The sequence below is a fragment of the Dipodomys spectabilis genome, unplaced genomic scaffold, assembly GCF_019054845.1.
Source record: "Dipodomys spectabilis isolate Male_0828 unplaced genomic scaffold, ASM1905484v1 ptg000138l, whole genome shotgun sequence".
Lineage (NCBI taxonomy): Eukaryota > Metazoa > Chordata > Mammalia > Rodentia > Heteromyidae > Dipodomys > Dipodomys spectabilis.
Window position 1 is genome coordinate 12,411,107 of NW_024870815.1, and position 16,480 is coordinate 12,427,586.

The 16,480-nt window shown below is 43.4% G+C and overlaps 1 protein-coding gene across 3 annotated transcripts in view; it reads left to right on the forward strand.

Moving 5' to 3' along the window:
* Positions 1 to 1,573: 1,573 nt before the first annotated feature.
* Positions 1,574 to 16,480, forward strand: part of Parp8 (poly(ADP-ribose) polymerase family member 8) — a 169,452-nt gene continuing 154,545 nt past the window's right edge. The window contains exons 1-3 of one of the 3 annotated variants that reach the window (XM_042690552.1): positions 1,574 to 1,590; positions 2,275 to 2,376; positions 3,487 to 3,541. In XM_042690552.1, coding sequence (XP_042546486.1) covers positions 2,286 to 2,376; positions 3,487 to 3,541 — 146 coding nt within the window. In that variant the 5' untranslated portion in view covers positions 1,574 to 1,590; positions 2,275 to 2,285. Of the gene's footprint in view, positions 1,591 to 1,815; positions 1,839 to 1,978; positions 2,157 to 2,274; positions 2,377 to 3,486; positions 3,542 to 16,480 lie in introns of those variants that run through there. The other 2 variants (XM_042690553.1, XM_042690551.1) reach the window with 2 other exon arrangements.

Genomic DNA, 16,480 nt, shown 5'->3' on the forward strand with positions numbered 1-16,480 from the left:
TCCAACCTATCCCAGGTTGTAGTGGACTGAAGAAAGCAGAGATGAGTTCCTTTCTTAACTCCAGTGGGCACAGTAGCACAAGGCACCATTTCATAATGTTTCACTGTTGCAAATGAAGTGAAAACTGTCATTTACTTTACTTTTATTTATTTACTTTTACATTTATTTACTTTTTTCGCCGGTTGTGGGGCCTGAACTCTGGGCCTGGACACTGTCCCTCAGCTCTTCAGCTCAAGTGGTAGTGTCCCTTAGCTGTTCAGCTCAAGGCTAGTGCTCTATCACTTGAGCCACAGTGCCACTTCTGGCTTTTTCTGCTTATGTGGTGCTGAGGATTTGAACCCAGGATCTCATATATGCAAGGCAAACACTCTACCACTGAGCCACCTTCCCAGCCCTTTATTTACTTTTTTTGAAATCTCAGATTCTTCCTTCCTCTACTTACTGAGCAATAGAATTACAGCCGCCGTGCCCAGGTCCACTCTTGCTTTTGATTGACTAGACTCCTAAGCATCCATTGGGGTTGTCAATCCTTCTTTCTCTCAGAAAAAGAAAAAAAAATCATGTTGTTACTATCAGAATGAGAAGTGGTTCCAGTAAGGATCTGAACCCGGAACTTCTGCTGATGAAGAAACTGACACTAAGGTACATATAAAGAACACAGGCTGACCATTCATGCAGACTTGTCAGGGTGGAGGTTTCCCTCCAGTATTCCAGATTCCACACAAGGCTCTCGGTATATGAAACAAAAATGAGATCCGGCCTGTCAGGAGGAATCGCAGTAAATACCCACGAGGAAAGACTCTCTTGGGGGCCCATCCATATTGCACCTCATGGGGCAAGAGAGATGGCCAGCTAGACCTGGCTGGGCTCAGGGAGTAAGGAACTCAGCACTATGACCCTTCCCAGTAAGGCTACGAGATGGCAAGAGCTTTCCCCTGACTAACAACGCAAAGGAGTGGCTTTGGAAAAGAAGCCAGCCAGACAGACAGATTAAAAACCCTTCTTTCGGGGAGACCCGAAATTGCTTTGGCCATTTTTTTTTCCTGCCCAAACAGACATCCAGTTGCTTTTGCCAATTTTCTTTCTTTTTTTCTTTTCTAAATTTCCCAAACAGACACAAGTAGGAGGGAAGGACTGGAGAATCTCAGAAGGGGTTGTGTTGATAGAGAGCTCCCAGGACTTCGACCTGGGATGGGGGTTAAACAATAAATAAAAGCCTCAATGTCAGACATCATCACTAAGGGAATGGGTGTCATTTCCATCGCCACCCCTCCCCCCAAATCTGGCCTGATGTGACACCAAGGAAAGATTTGTTGCCGTTATTTCTTCATTTTTACAGACAGATTTTCTTTCTGTCTTTGCTCCTCCCTCCCCCCCCCCCCCCCCACTCTCTCTCTCTCCTAGCCACTCCGGTTTGGGTTTTCCATATGACTCATAATAATTCCTTTTTGAAAGTGGAGTGGAATTCATAAAAGTGGTGGGAAGGGAGGGGGAGAGTGGGGAGGGCAGCGAGCCCCGGGGCGGGGAGCGGGGAGGGGGGGGGAGACTTCAGTACCTACACGGTCAGTTCAGCTCCGAGCGCGAGTGGAGGTCGGTGGGGAGTGGGGAGGGCCCGGGGATACGGGCGGGGTGGGGATGGCCGCTACTAGAAGAGCTCCAGCGTGGCGCGGCCGGCCTGGGTGACAGGCGGGCGAGGGAGTGCAGGAGGGTCTGCGGCGCTGCAGCAGCCCGGGCACGGCCGCCGCCCGCCCGCGGGCGCGAGTGTGCGTGAGTGTGTGCACTGTGTGTGTGTGTGTGCAAGGCAGGGCCGGCGTGCGGGCCGCCAGGGGCGTGCGCGCGTGAGTCGGAGCGGGAGGGGGGGCTCCCTGCCGCGCCCCCCCACCCCCACCCCCGGACTCTCCTCCCCCCCCCCCCACCCCGGCGCGGGAAGGGAGGGGGGGAAGGAGGGAGAAAGTGCGCCTCGGTGTCATCACCAGCCATTGTCAGCCGCGGAGGAAATTGGAATCCAGCGGCCGCGGCAGCAGCAGCTGGGCGGCCACATCTGGGAATGCAAAGCCGGCCGCCCCCCCCGCCGCCGCCGCCGCCGCCGCCGCCGCCGCCCTCGGCCAGGACCGCTGCCCACGGCACTTCGCCTTCGGCCCTCGCCGCGGCCAGAGGTCTCTCCCCCTCGCCCTCTCCGGGTCTCGGTGTTTAAAAACTGACTGTTCCCGGAGCGCTGGCGGCGCGCGCGGGGGGTGGGGCGGGGTGGGAACGCGGCTGCTTCTTCTTTTCCAGGGATCTATTTCATGGGGATGTGTTCACGGCAAGAGCGCATTCAGAAGGATATCGACGTCGTGATCCAGAAGTCCAGAGCCGAGAAAGACTGCCTGTTCGCAGGTGAGTGGAGCCCCGGAGCCCGGCCAGGACCCCCCCCCCCGCCCGCCTCCCCTCTTCCCTCCGGACCGAGCTGTGCGCGGCTGGCGGGGGCGGCGTGCAGGGGGTGCAGGGGGGTGGCCAGCCCCTATCCTCCGGGGTGTCATTTGGCAACAGCTGCTGCATCCAAAAAGGGGGAGGGGGCGCCCGCCTGTCGTGTCCTCCCCCCTCTCCCCGCCCCGCGCACCCTACCTTCCATCCCAAGTCAGGGGTTGCAGCCAGCTTTGGGTGTGGGGGGGGGGCAGAGCCCGAGGGGCCTGAGCGAGGGGTCCGGGCTGCGGGGAGCCGCGGCCGTGGCTTGCACCGCGCTCGCTCCAGCCTCCCGTGCGTGCACGAAGCGTCCGAGCCTGCCCGGCGCGGCCGCGGCCGCCGCCACCGAGCGGGGCGGGCTGAGCCGCGGGCTTTGCGCCATGGCTGAGCGGCGGTGGCCGGAATGGAGCCCGCGGCGCTGCGCTGCGCTCGCCGGGGCGCCGCGCGGGGCGCCGAGGCCCCCCTCGGGGTGGGAGGGGGGCGAAGGGGTGCCCTGCGACCCCGATCTTCCGCACCCTCCCCCTCGGCTCCCCTGATCCCCTTTTCCGACTGGTATGGTATTGCCCCAGAAAGTGAAGAAGACTCTCGGGGTTCCCGAGCTATCCCGCAACCCACCCGCCCCCCTGCATTCTAGTGTGGGAATCAGGGGGGGGGTCGCCTAACGTCCATTTTGCACCCCCGACCGGGATCCGGGTTTATTTATTTATCGTTATTTATTTATTTGGTTTAGCGGTGTGAAGCCGGCGGGGGCCGCTTCCGGCCGCCCAGCCGGGAAATTCCCGCCGTTGCCATGGTACCCGGCACTTGTTGCGGGGGGCGGCCTCCAGCTGCACCAGGCAGGGGGTGCGCGGCGTCCCCCCCCTTCCCCTCGCCCGCCGGGGCGCGCGGGGACTCAGCCAGGCTCCTGGCTCGGGGCTCCCGCTCGCCCAGGCCTCCCTTGGCTAGGTTCAATAGGAGGTGCCAGTCAGAATTGGGGTTCGAGAGGATCCGTTCCCCCCGCGTCCCCGCCCCAGGGGCAGCTCCTAACTAGACTTTCCGTTTCAGATTTCAGATACTCAGACTCCACCTTTACTTTCACCTACGTTGGCGGCCCCAAAAGGTATTTTTATGCGTCTGGAGTTGCTTCATTTCCTGTTCACACGCTGGTGTTTCCTTTGTTCTTCGCGGGTTCCGTGTTTGGGTGTTTTATTTGCCTGTTGTCTCTGCTTTCTGGGGCTCATCCCAAGCCTGAGGTCCGCCCTCTCCCCTCCCCGCTCCCTCTCCATTTTTTTTCCCCCAGTAGCAGGAGGGAAAATAAAATAGGATGGAAGCGTTTCTGAAACCCAGCCACAGGCATGGGCAGCAGAGAACTCTTGCTGTTGATTTTCCTGTTTATTCCCCTCCCAGCTCCAGAAGTAGATTGCTCTCAGGGCGTTCTGGGCTTGGGTTACCAGCGGCCCAGGCTGGCATATTGGGTAGGAAGTGAAATGGGTAAAAGACAGTGTCACAAAATTGGTCACAAGTGGTGATTTGCCCGGAGAGGGGGACAGGCAGCCTGTCTGTTTGCATGTTTTGTGAAGGTTGACATAAACATGCCACTACACAGTTTGATTTTGTTTTTGTTTTCTTTTTGGGGGGTGGTGGTGGTGGTTCACATTTAGTTGTAAGAAAGAATTTGGAGAGTTTATGTAGCTGGAGTGGCTGTCATTCCTCCTTTTAGGAGAGGAATAACACATGCATACTTTATTTATTTTTTTTCATGCATACTTTAATAGTAAAGCCGTCAACAATTATGAATAAGCCCAAACCAATTTTGTCTTGAGAACATGGTGTTAAAGTGAGAGCTAAGGTATCCAAATAGACCTTGCTGTTTTTCTCTGTAACGTCAGTTTTCATTTAGGCTTTTAGGGCCAACTGTGGTGGTTGTCTGGGGCTTACCATAGAGATTTCCTCAGCCCAGCTCTGCATTTGAGACTTGACATTCAGTATCATTTGACTCCTGACTAGCTAATGGAAGCATCGATGAACATAAAAACTGCAAAACCAAATGCTTCCTTTTGTACATACCTTTTAAAAGCTTAGTATTAATGTGTACTTTCAAAGCACTGAGGAGCTGGGTTGCTTTCTATCTCTTAGAGAAGCTTTAATTAAGTGGTCATCAAATTCCTGTTTACCCAGTATTACTTCAGTTCCAGGATTGATCAAACACTGATTGGATATTGTGGACAATATAACAATGAATCACCAAACTTCAGTGTACTCTTTGGGAGAGAATCAAATTGCATTATTGCTAATTTATGAGAGTACTGTCATCTTTGTAATTGTGGATAAAATGAAACGGGAGGATAGTTGATTAAATTAACACTGCTCCCACACTTAATAGCCAAAGGACATTTGTGTATGACTAATGCCCTCTTGGATTATTTTAACAGCTAAAATATGCTCTTGTGGCCTATTGAGAGCATTCCCACACACTCAGGTGGACATGTGGTTGTTGCTGTTCTTCCAGTAGAATGTATAGATAGGAGAGTCTGACTGGGCCCTTTTGGCAAACCTGTTTTCTGATTTTCTGTGAGACATTTCAGTTCTTTTAGTCTCAGTTTACTTATCTGTGTAATGAAGAGTGAATTAGAACTCAAATCTCTAATATTGGTTCTATATTACAGTTAGGATTCTTTATCAGCAATTATTGAACTGATGTTCTCGTAGCTTGAGGTGGAGATGGTGTGACTGCATTCAGGAACAAGGCCAAGGTGTTATAGTGAATAATTAACACATCTAGATAACATCAGGTTTCACTGGATGAATAGGTACCATAGTTACTCTTCAAGTAAGAAATACTTCCTTTCCCATGTAATTGGATTAAGGGGTAATGTTTTTCTTTTGTTTCTGATTTGAATATCTAGGACTTGTATAGCTAGTGTTGAACAGCTGAAAATTGTCACAAGATAGTTTATGACCCAGTGATTACTGAGCTTTCTCCAAAGCTTGTTCTGCAGTAAAACATGCTAAAAATCATTTTCATACAATACAGTAGATAATACCTTTATTTATTGTTTGTACTTGAGAACAGATGAGATTATGCTTTTTATCTCCTGAAAATAAAAACATTATTCCCATTACCTACATTAGAAACCCATATTTAATCATCTCTTTCCCATCTTGACATTTCAATCAGGCATTTAAAATTAAAATAATTCTCTATCTTGATTGAGTGTGCTTGGTAACTTACAATATTTGATTAATAATCTTCTTTCAGGTGAGTAAGATTTACTTCACCATTGAAGAAGTAGCAATCTTACAGAGATTGTACACAATTATATTTAATTATTAACTACCAGTTCAACTAAATGATTGAGAGAATACTTCAAAAGCAATTCTTAATTCAAGTGGCAGATAAAACTTGAAATACCATTTCCTCTGTGACACTTTCTACGAGTGAATTACACATTGTTCTAAAGACTGACCTTCCATGTCAGTATTTAAAAAAAAAAAGAATATTGAACTTTTTTTAAAACTTCCTTTAAAAAAAAAATCTGTGGATGAGAAGAAATGCTGAAGAAGAAAGGGTGCCAAGGCTGCCCAGTGCCTGGTATATCAGTCTTTTTATGGTGGCCTTCGTAAGGCAAAGTGCCTGGTCACATTACTATTCTGCCTTGGTGGAGATGTGAAGAAAGAGAGGAGGAAGTGGTCAGCTCAGAGGCCGAGTTAACTTAATTTTCCCTGAAGGGAACGTTCATGGAATTATCATCTTCACTTGCAGTGTACCGGCTGACGCTCAGAGTTTTAACATACCTGGTCAGATTCACTCAGTTAAATGATGGCATTGTGGTGTAAGCCCTGTTCTGTCAAACTACTGAGACCTGGGTTTCTTTCAGGACATCATGATTCTCCACCATTTTGAGCATGCAGACAGTTCTGCACCAGAAAATAAAAATAAAAAAGATTCAGTATTTAATATCTGTTGATTGAGAAGGACTGAAGAAAAAGCATTAAATATTACTATAGCATTTGTCCATGCTTGGACATTTGTGATACATATACATATATATTAATCATATATATGGTAATCATATATATTTATGATTAATTCATTATAGCAGTAGATCTCATAAACACCTCCAATTTCCAGACTCCTTGGAAGAATAACTGTATACTAGTTAGTGGCTCAGGGCCAGTTTTTACCCAGTTGGTCTCCTAATTTTAGACGTGTGCCAAGAAGAGGCCTTAACTATACACAATTTGGAGTTTGTGCACAACTTATTTATCCTTACATTTTGTCACGTTTGTGATATTTTTTTCTTTTCTGTGTTGATTAGCAGAAAACTCACTAATGCGCCAAAGATTTTTGGCTGTGTTTCTTCATTTCACTTGTAATCAGACATGGAGTTAGTGGTAGAGCAAACAGAAGGTATAATATAGGTGGTGACATCTGTTGAAGGGAAGAATGCAGGCTGAGTCTTCAGGCCAGTGATTACCAAAGTCAAGGGAAGAGGAAGAGGAGCCCAATGGCTCCACCATGGATGGTTCTTGGGGTTCCCCAAGGGTGAGGGTTCAGTCAGGCAAAGATTGACAAGATAGAATCTTGTAGTTTAAAAAATACATGAATCAGAATTGTTGTTGGAAGACAATTCGGAAAAGATTTGACAAAAAAAGGAAAAACTAAAAAAAACATGGAAAAGCCATATGATTTTTCTGTCTTTTAGAATTTTGTGAGTCTGTAAGCATATGAAATATATGCATTATAAGAGATGCTACTTTTTCCATTCAAAAACATACTACTACTATTACTGACTTTCCTTTAGAAAGACTATGAGAATAAAGACATTTGTATTAAATCCAGAGCTTTCTAATCAGAGTGTGATCACATTGTAATTGTTATATTTAAGCTGAGCATGGCTCACTCGTGTAATCCCAGAATTTGGCAGGAGTATCAAGAGTTCAGGGGCATCCTGAGCTATATATTTGTGAAATATTACCTAGAAATAAAGAATTCTAATATTAGAAGTTACAATATTAGAAATGTAATATTGTGTTGGATGTGTAAAATTCCCTCAGTTGTATGAGAAAATACTTCCATGTGATCATCTTTTAAAGTGTGTTCTGTCCAGGTAAATGTTTTTGAATGTCAGGTATGACAGTAATAATAGTAATGTCAGGAGTACAGATGTGGTTCAAGTGGTATAGTACAGTACCAGCCTGAAGCAGAAAAAGCCCAACAAGAGCAAAGGCCCTGAGTTCAAGCTCTAGAACCTATTTTCCCTCCAAAATGGAAAACAGAAAAAAAAATCCATTTAACTTGGGGAAAATCAAACCAGAGAACATGATCCTGAGTTTAAGCCCCAGTCACCCCTCCAAACAAACAAACAAACAAACAAAACCCACTTTCTTTGGAATGGAGGCATGAAACAAATGGTAGAATACCACCAGCCTCGAGCCAAAAAAGCCAAGGAACAGCCCAGGCTCTTGAGTCCAATCTCCAGTATTGGAGAGAGCAAGATAAATAAGAAGGAAGGAAGGAAGGAAGGATGGAAAGAAGGAAGGAAGGAAGGAAAAGAAAGGAGTCCCTATGTGCTACCTTTCCATCCTTTACCTGTTTATATCTCAGTATTTCACTTCCCTCTCTCTTAAGACAAGGTCACACCAAGTAGCTCAGACTGGCCTCACATTATTGGATTGTCCTGTTTCAACCCTTTGAGATTGCTAGGATTCCATGTATACCACTATGTTCTTCTCTTCTACGTAATATATGTCTTTTAGGACGTCGTCCTGTTCATTGTGGTTTCCCTAGCCCAGTGTGTGTAGTGTAATATTTTCTCAGTAACTAAATGCTGAGTGAAATGAAATTATGAAATGAGGGCTGAAAACTCTGGCAGATGAGAAGGGATTTCTTAACCTAAATGACCAAGTATGGAGACACTCAAACACTTTAGAGAGAGTCCTTAGTCTTGTGATGCTACTTGCAGTGCAATTTCATAGGAATCCAGAGTTGCCTAGTTAAGTAAGCTATGAGTCCTGTTCTCTGTTTCCTGTGCCTTTGTGGGCATGTGTATGGGAATGGATGGGGAGACAGAACACAATTGTTTAAGATATCAGAGAATTATGAAGAATTTGGCTTATTAGAGGACTTACTGGAGCCCTAAAAATAATTCAATCAAAAGTTTAAAAATACTCCTATGTTCAAGCAAACTCTCTTAGGGGCTTCTTCTACCTGGCTCCCAGTTCATGAGATACTTTCTTATAAAAGGGAGGCAATCTTCTTATGGCTAAAGGCAGTTTGTTTTCTTTGGACTTCTTTAGAAAAGACAAATTGTGTGTGTGTGTGTGTGTGTGTGTGTCCATCTTTTTAGAAGGCTTTATCAATTTGTGCTATGAAAGCAATGCAGAAGTGCTTATTGTAAAAACCATGGAATATGCAGTTATTTTGAAATCCAATGCTCTTCAAGGATCTCAGAAGGAAGAGGTACAATTTTTTAAAATATAGATTTACTGTTGATATTAAGGTGTTATACAGAGGGGTTACCATTTCAGAAGTCAGTTAATGAGTACATTTCTGTTTTTGGCAATGTCACTACTTCCTTCACTTTGCCCACAAAGTCCTGCCCACAAGTCACATAGCTCATTTTCCACATACTTAATACCATGATTGCATTTGTGAGCCTTTCCTCCCTTTCTCTGCCTCTTCTTTATCCCCCGCCCCGCAACAAAGCAAAACAAATACCAACATCACCATCATCAAAAAACAAACTAAAGCAAAAAAGAGGGAGCATTTTAAAAATTTTTTATTTAAGTGTTCATTTTATTGTCAAGGTGATGTACGTGGGGGTTACAGTTACTTAGTAAGGAAGTGAGTACATGGGGATCATTTTTTTAAGACACAGCCAACATGCTTCACTTATCAATGGAGACTTTCTTACCATGATTTTAAGATGTCCTACAAATTGCTACTCAAAAAACTGTATTTTTGAGGGAGAGGGGGAGAGGGAGAGAGGGAGAAAGAGAGAAGGATCTCAGGGCCTGGTTGCTGTCCCTTATGTTTTTTGCTACTGCTCTACCACTTGGAGTCACAGTTTTTTTGTTTGTTTTTTTTACATTTTTTTAAAAATTTTATTTATTTTTTATTGTGAAAATACTGTACAGAGGGGTTATAATTACATGGGCAAGATAATGAGTACATTTCTTATCAAGCATTGTAGCCTCCTCCTTTTAGTTGGTGCTAAGGGTCTCATGTAAACTTTCTTGCCTGGGCTTACTTTGAATCTCAGTCCTCAGATGTCAGCCGCCTTAGCTAGGCCTTCAGGTGTGAGCTATCCCCTCTTTGGAGCACTGGATAATGCCGTCAGGAGTTAGGACAGCTGTGTGAGGGTCTGGAGGTTGTTTTCTATCCCTTTCTAAATTACAGCTGCTCTTCTCTGTCCTCTATGAGGTGTTTTTTTGTTTTTGCTTTTGCTTTTGTTTTGGGTGTATGTGTATGTGTGTAAAGAGTTTTATTATTAAATGAGTTTTTAAACCACAGACCTAAAGCAACTACCAATTTAATACAAGTGTAACTTGCTTAAAGCTTATATATTAGGGGGAAAAAAATCATCTCTTCTGTGGATGGAAGGTGATAGTGTGAATGGTTTTCACTGAGGACAGTCTCTGCTGTGTTCTCTGTATGCTCCTTGCTGGCTTCATCTCAATGCCTGTGTGAGGTGAGACAAGTAGGAATGTAGTCCTCTAATTTACATTTTATTGCTAAAGAAACTGAGGCTGGAGTAACCTAAATTGCTTCAGAGTTAGCAAAAGACAGAGCAGGACTGTGATTCAGTACAAGTCAATGTTTATGGAAGACTTAGGGGCATTGGTTGTGCTGGCATGACTAGAATAATTGGGAATGTTTAGGGCTGGGGAGGAGATTTCTAATGCATGCCTGCCAGGGGCAGTACTGCAAATTTACTGGTTGGCAAGGGAGGTGCAGAGCCCAGAGCTAAGTAAAATAGTTGGAAAATTATGTCCCTTGGCTGCAGAATCCTTATTCAAATATTTGGCTAATCCATTTAAATTCTTCATCATTAGTCTGCAGTATTTAAAAAGAACACACATCTAAATGAAATTTTATCAATCTTAAAAATATTGTGGAATTCTCTGCCCAGATTTGTTTTTGTGTAGATGGTGCTTTATGAGATAAATCTAGTTTTAAGATAACTGCCACTGATGTAGTTATTTTAGGCAGGCCGGTTGACTAAAATATTTATTTTTTGGAATATTTTTTAGTGCACATCAGTGGTACAGCAGAGTTTCCTGGTGACATTTCCATACAAGCACAGAAGGAACCCAGCTCGAATTCATCACCTCTGTCATTCTCCCTTGCCCTCTTGCCCTCTCTAAAACAATTTCAATAGCTTCCATTGTTCTGTTCTCATATAAGCAAATAATTAGCTAAGTTATTGAAACATAATCATCTTGTGTGCTTATTACATTTCTGAAATTCATCTACTTGTACTTCAGGGAAGATGGGTGGGAAATGCATTTTTTTATTAAGAAGAGGTCATTAATTAATTAATTTAGTACTGGGGTATGAACTCATGGCCTGTTCCTAGCTCAATAGTAAATTTAAGTAGAATGATCTATTGAAGCTAGAGTGCAGTTAGGGCAGTTTTTCTGTATGGAAATTATCAGGAAGTTAGCTGGTAGTTGACTCCATTCAAGGTTTGTTTCTGATTATTTTGAGACAACCAGCTCAAGTGCAGGTGTTATTGTTTTTTTTATCTGTCTTTTTAGCCAATATAGTGATGTAGGCATGTAATCCCAGGCGAAGGCCGGAGGATTTTGAATCTGAGGCAAGCCTAGGAGAACTTGTCTCAGGAAACAAACAAAAGACAACAACACAAAAACTGAAAACATATTTACTTTCTATTTCATTGTTTTCTTTAAAAGACATAAGTACAGATTATTTTTACAAAAAGAAAACAAGTGCAGATTATTATGATCCAAGAATCACTTATAAAATATTTATTGTATTTGACAATGTAGAGCTGAGGCAGAGGATAGTATGATTGTATTTATTAGTCTTTCATATTTACAGAGGAAAACAGTACAGGCAAAAATGGAAAACAGAGCAGGTGAAGGTGGCTCACACTCAATCCTGGCTACTCTGGAGGCGGAGATCTGAAGATCTTGGTTGGAAGTCGGCCCAGGGCGACTGACAAATTAAGAGATTCTTGTCTAAAATAACCTGAAAAAATTGGTGCTGGAGGTTTGTTTCAAATGGACAAGTGCCATCTGTTAGTGAAAAAGCCAGGCAAGAGTACAAGGCCCAGAGTTTGAATCTTAGCACTGGCACAAAATTTAAAAAAAAGATATATGTATAGAGCCTTCAGAGTCTGTACAGGGTGTCACTGCGTAGCTCAGGCTGATGTCCAACTTGGGATGGAGCCCACACTGGCCTCAAACTTCAGGAAGTTTCTGCTTCAGTCTCCCAAATTCTAGGATTTCTGGAGTGCACCACTATATCCTGTTTCTACTATTTCTGAAATGTCAGAGTAATATTATTTCCTACATTATGTGAAAGCACTTTCCAAACTTTTTCATCACATATTAATGTTGTGTCCAAATATGTCTGAAAATGAACAGTTTTAATGACTCATTTTTGGAGCTGTTTATATAACAGGGTGTATTGGACATATCTAGGAGGTAAAGGAAGGAACTTTAGGGTTATTCAGGGGTAAATAAAAATATAACAGAAATATAAATTGCTGATTTTTTTATTGAGCTCTAAAGAATTGATTTTCAGCAATATTTATGGAAGTCGTTCTATGACCAGGAAGGCTTAGGTTAAAAGGCATTTAGCATTTCATGTTGCTAACTTTTCTACAGGAGGGTTTATTTCTCTGCTTCTTTCTGTGTGTCCTCTGTTATGTGGAGGCCATTTAGGATAAGGGCTCTCAAGTATTCTTACTCATCATTGCCCTGAAGTTAGCAGAGGCCTTTCTGCTGTGTAATTAGAAGTCAGACTCATAATGAAGTATTAGAGATAGATAGTAGAGCAGGGCACTCTTTATATCCTCTTCAGATCTGTCACTTGGACTAGAGTCCAGCTTCTTAGGGAGCAGACTGATAGAGTAGGCTTTGGAGAAGTTCATGGGGAGGGAATTTGTCTAAATATTTCATTTCTTTGATGAATTACATTGAAAAAAAATCAATGAGAGTGTCTACTTGGTAACTCAGTGAAGAATTTTAAAATACTATGCAGACTTTTTCAACATTAGTCCAGAAGCAAATTCGATGAAGGATGATTATAACTTTTGGAGACAAGGTCTCCCTTTGTAAGCCCATGTAACTTCTAGTCCTTTTGCCTTAGCCTCCAGTGCTAAGGAAGAAACACTCCCCCCCCCCCCCCCCCCATCGGTTGTGAGGGCTGAACTCTGGGCCTGGGTGCTGTCCCTCAGCTCTTCAGCTCAAGGCTAGCGCTCTACCACTTGAGCCACAGCACCACTTCTGGCTTTTTTCTGCTTATGTGGTGCTGAGGAATTGAACCCAGGACCTTATGCAGGCAAGGCAAGCACTCTACCACTAAGCCACCTTCCCAGCCAGACTTTTTTTTTTTAAGACAGTGATAGTCAATAACTTTAGAAAGCTACATGATGCTTAGCCTTCTATATGAATACTTCTTACATGGCTTTTTGGATTCTGGGAAACCAGAGGTACCTCACACAGCCAAAGGATGCAGTCAATTCTACGGTTTCTTAATTTGAAAGGCAGTGAGCCAAAGCCTCACTGAAGGAATTCTTTATGTGATAATACATTGGTAGGATGGTATGAATTCATGCCATTGATCTTCTTAAAACCTGTGTCCTCTATGTTGATTGGGGGAATCTAAGGCGAATGCAAACATCTCTGATGGACAAAAGCAGATTCAGCCTTTATTTCTTGTGAAAATGCGTCACAGCTAAATATGCAGAAAAAAAAAATCCTCCAGTGGAAAAGCCACTATTAGTCTATTACCGCAACTGAAATTGAAATGACTTCAATAGTGAATGGCTCGATTTATTTTTAGTTAACTTAGAAAAAAAAGTTTGAATAATTCACTGTGAACCAGTTTTTTTTAACGGCTTATTTTTATGAGAAAATCAGCCTAGGATGGTGATTTCCGTGTGTATTAATTAGATGATTTCAGTGAGATTACTATTCTTGGTTGAATCTGGCTCCAAAATGATGAAACTTGGGCCAAGAAAAAATTTGATTTTTTGAACTCAAGATAGTTGAATTTAAAATGAGCTTCTTATGTTGACTTCCTATGGTATTAATTTAAGATTTCCAGTGCTCTCAATTCTGTCTCCCTCCCCCTCTCCCTCCTGTCACCTTTCTCTTCTTTTCTCCTTCCTTTCTTTCTCCCTCTTTCCATTTGCTAGGAATCAAACCCCAGGTTTCTCCACTACTAGGCAAGTAGTACTGAGTACTGAGTTACTAACATTTTGGTCACTGTATATATTTAGTACTTCTCAGTGCCATTACTCAGGTTGAATGAGTTAAGAGGTGCTGTTGTAACCATATTCTGCTGTTGAACATTGAGCCAAAACATGAAATGTGTTTGAAATGTGCACCTCTTCCCCACCTGCACACACCTGCAGCTTGTTTTAGTGCTCTTTCAGTTTGCCCCTCTAAACATGCAAGGACAATGCTCTGTACTGCATTTCACACTTAGATCTCTATATCTGATCTATGTTAGATTAGATGAAATAGGTATGTCATTATGAATGGTTAGATGCAAAATATGAAAGTTCAGAGGAGATTAGAGACATACACCAAATAATGAATTGCAATTGGAGAGAACTTATAGGTTGATTAGTCAAAACCATTTCAAGGTTTGTAGGCTTTGCAAAAGAAAGATTACAATTGGTGGTTAGGTTTTAAGATTTATTTTGAAAATTATGTATAACTCATACTATTACATCATGGCACAGTAGAATGAGCTCCCAGATTTGGATTTTGAGCCTGTCAGTCGAACTCCTTAGCCTCTCTGAGTCCTGACTTTGTTGTTGTTTGTGACTTTAGGGCTTTCAGCATTGACTTAGTACAGTGTGTAAGGGGCTGTGGATGACACTTAGACTTGGTAGCTCAGTAGATGGATCCACAGGATCAGAGCTTCTGTTCTCACAACTGTGGTTTATTATTGCCAAAGATACAGATGAAAACCAGTTAAGGACAAAGGCTCACGTGGAAAAATCTAGGAGAAACCAAGCACAGACTTTGAGGTGTCTTCTCAGTGGAGTCTCATCTAGGTGCTGAATTCTCTGAGTAACAAAGCTTGAACACCTGTGCAAAGTGTTGTAACTAAGAAGCTGAACTCAGACTTTATTTTTTTGCGAGTCCTGCGGCATGAACTCAGGACTTGGGCACTGTCCCTGAGTCTCTTTGTGCTCAAGGCTGGAGCTCTACCACTTGAGCCACAGTGCTACTTCTGGCTTTTTTGAGAAGTTTAGTGGGGATGAGAGTCTCATGGGATTTTTTTTTTTTGCCCGGGTTGACTTTGAACTGTGATCCTCTATCTCAGCCTCCCAAGTAGCTAAGATTGTATGCATCAGGCACCAGTGCCTAGAATTTTTTTTTTTAAATTTTAAACTAATAGGACCAGTCAGTCATGCAGCAACTTGGCGAGTGACCTCAGCCAGTCATACACCCAACTTTCCAGAGCAAAAGTTAAGTGTTCACTATAAAACTGAACTTGTTTGCATCAACTAATCTGAACAGCATTGTGAGGCCTGCGACCTGAGACATAAAAAATTTACCAGCTAGAATATTTGAAGAGCTTCTGCACAGCTGACTGCAGTCCTTTCTTGGGACTGCTCAGGGTTGAGCCAGGGCTGCTGAGTTGAACCCTTTCCTGCACTGTGCTGACTCCAGCACAGCCAGACAGAGAAGGCAGTAGTTGTCACCATTATCCAGAACACCAGCCCACTTCCAGTTTCTGGAGACCGGACAATAGGAATAAGAATAGGAAAATAAAAATTGTCCTTTGAAGGAGCAAAACTCTGGTTTGGGAATAGATAATTTTTTCAATTTAAAATAGTGTTTGCTGATCTTCATGGTGCACACCCGTATTACCAGCAACTTACTGGGCTCATAAGTTCAAAATCAGCCTGGGCTTTGAACTTGCGAAGTGAGAAAAGTGGTGTGAGACAGAGGTAGAAAGACTGCTTCCTGGGCTACTAAATAGCAAGACCCTATCTCAATGAAAACCAGGACGCTCTTCTCTTTTCTTTTGGTGCCAGTACCAGGAACTCAGGGTTTTGAGCTCACTGGACTTTTTTTGCTCACAGTTGACACTCTACCATTTGAGCAAAGCCTCCAGTCCAGCATTTTGCTAGTTAACTGCAGTCCAACATACTTCTCTGCACTAGCTGTTTTTGAATAGCAGTCCTCCAGGTCTCAGCCTTCTGAGTAGGTAGGATTATAGATCGGAGCGAGCCATCAGAGACTGGCTCCCTAAATAATTCTTCCAACCAAATCTGTATGTATTTTGGGTAGTGGTTGTTTGGTTTTTGGCTAAAAACTTTGTGAGTTTGGCTTTGGTTCCATTCTGTTCATTCTCGATATTTGGTTGTGTTCTGGACTGTGAGGCAAAGCTATCCTTTAATATTCCATGATGCAGCTTGTTATGTGGCAGCATTTATCCCGTGCGATTGTGCAGCTGACTAGGAAAGATGCGTGGCAAGCAGCCCTTTGCTTATCTCCAGTCTCATGAGACTGGGTCATCCAAGAGAGTCATATAAAGCGACCACTTTCAAGTTGTGAATTATTCGCTCCAAACTAAAAGTCCTCTTGGAAGTTGTGAAGGAAAATCAAGATTCAAAACAGGATTTCTGGCCAACTTGAAGCTCTTTAAACGTATGTGATAGGAAAGATGTAACACTCCCCCTTCCAAAAGAAATAGATCTCTAAACATGCAATGGCTAAGGCTCACTCCTCCCTTCCCGCTAGACTTGCTTGTCTTCCTGCCTTTCCAATTGTTGCTTGCAATGTGACAGGAACAGAAACCAAATAACCAGGCTTGTTAAAATTTTGCTCTACAGGGTAG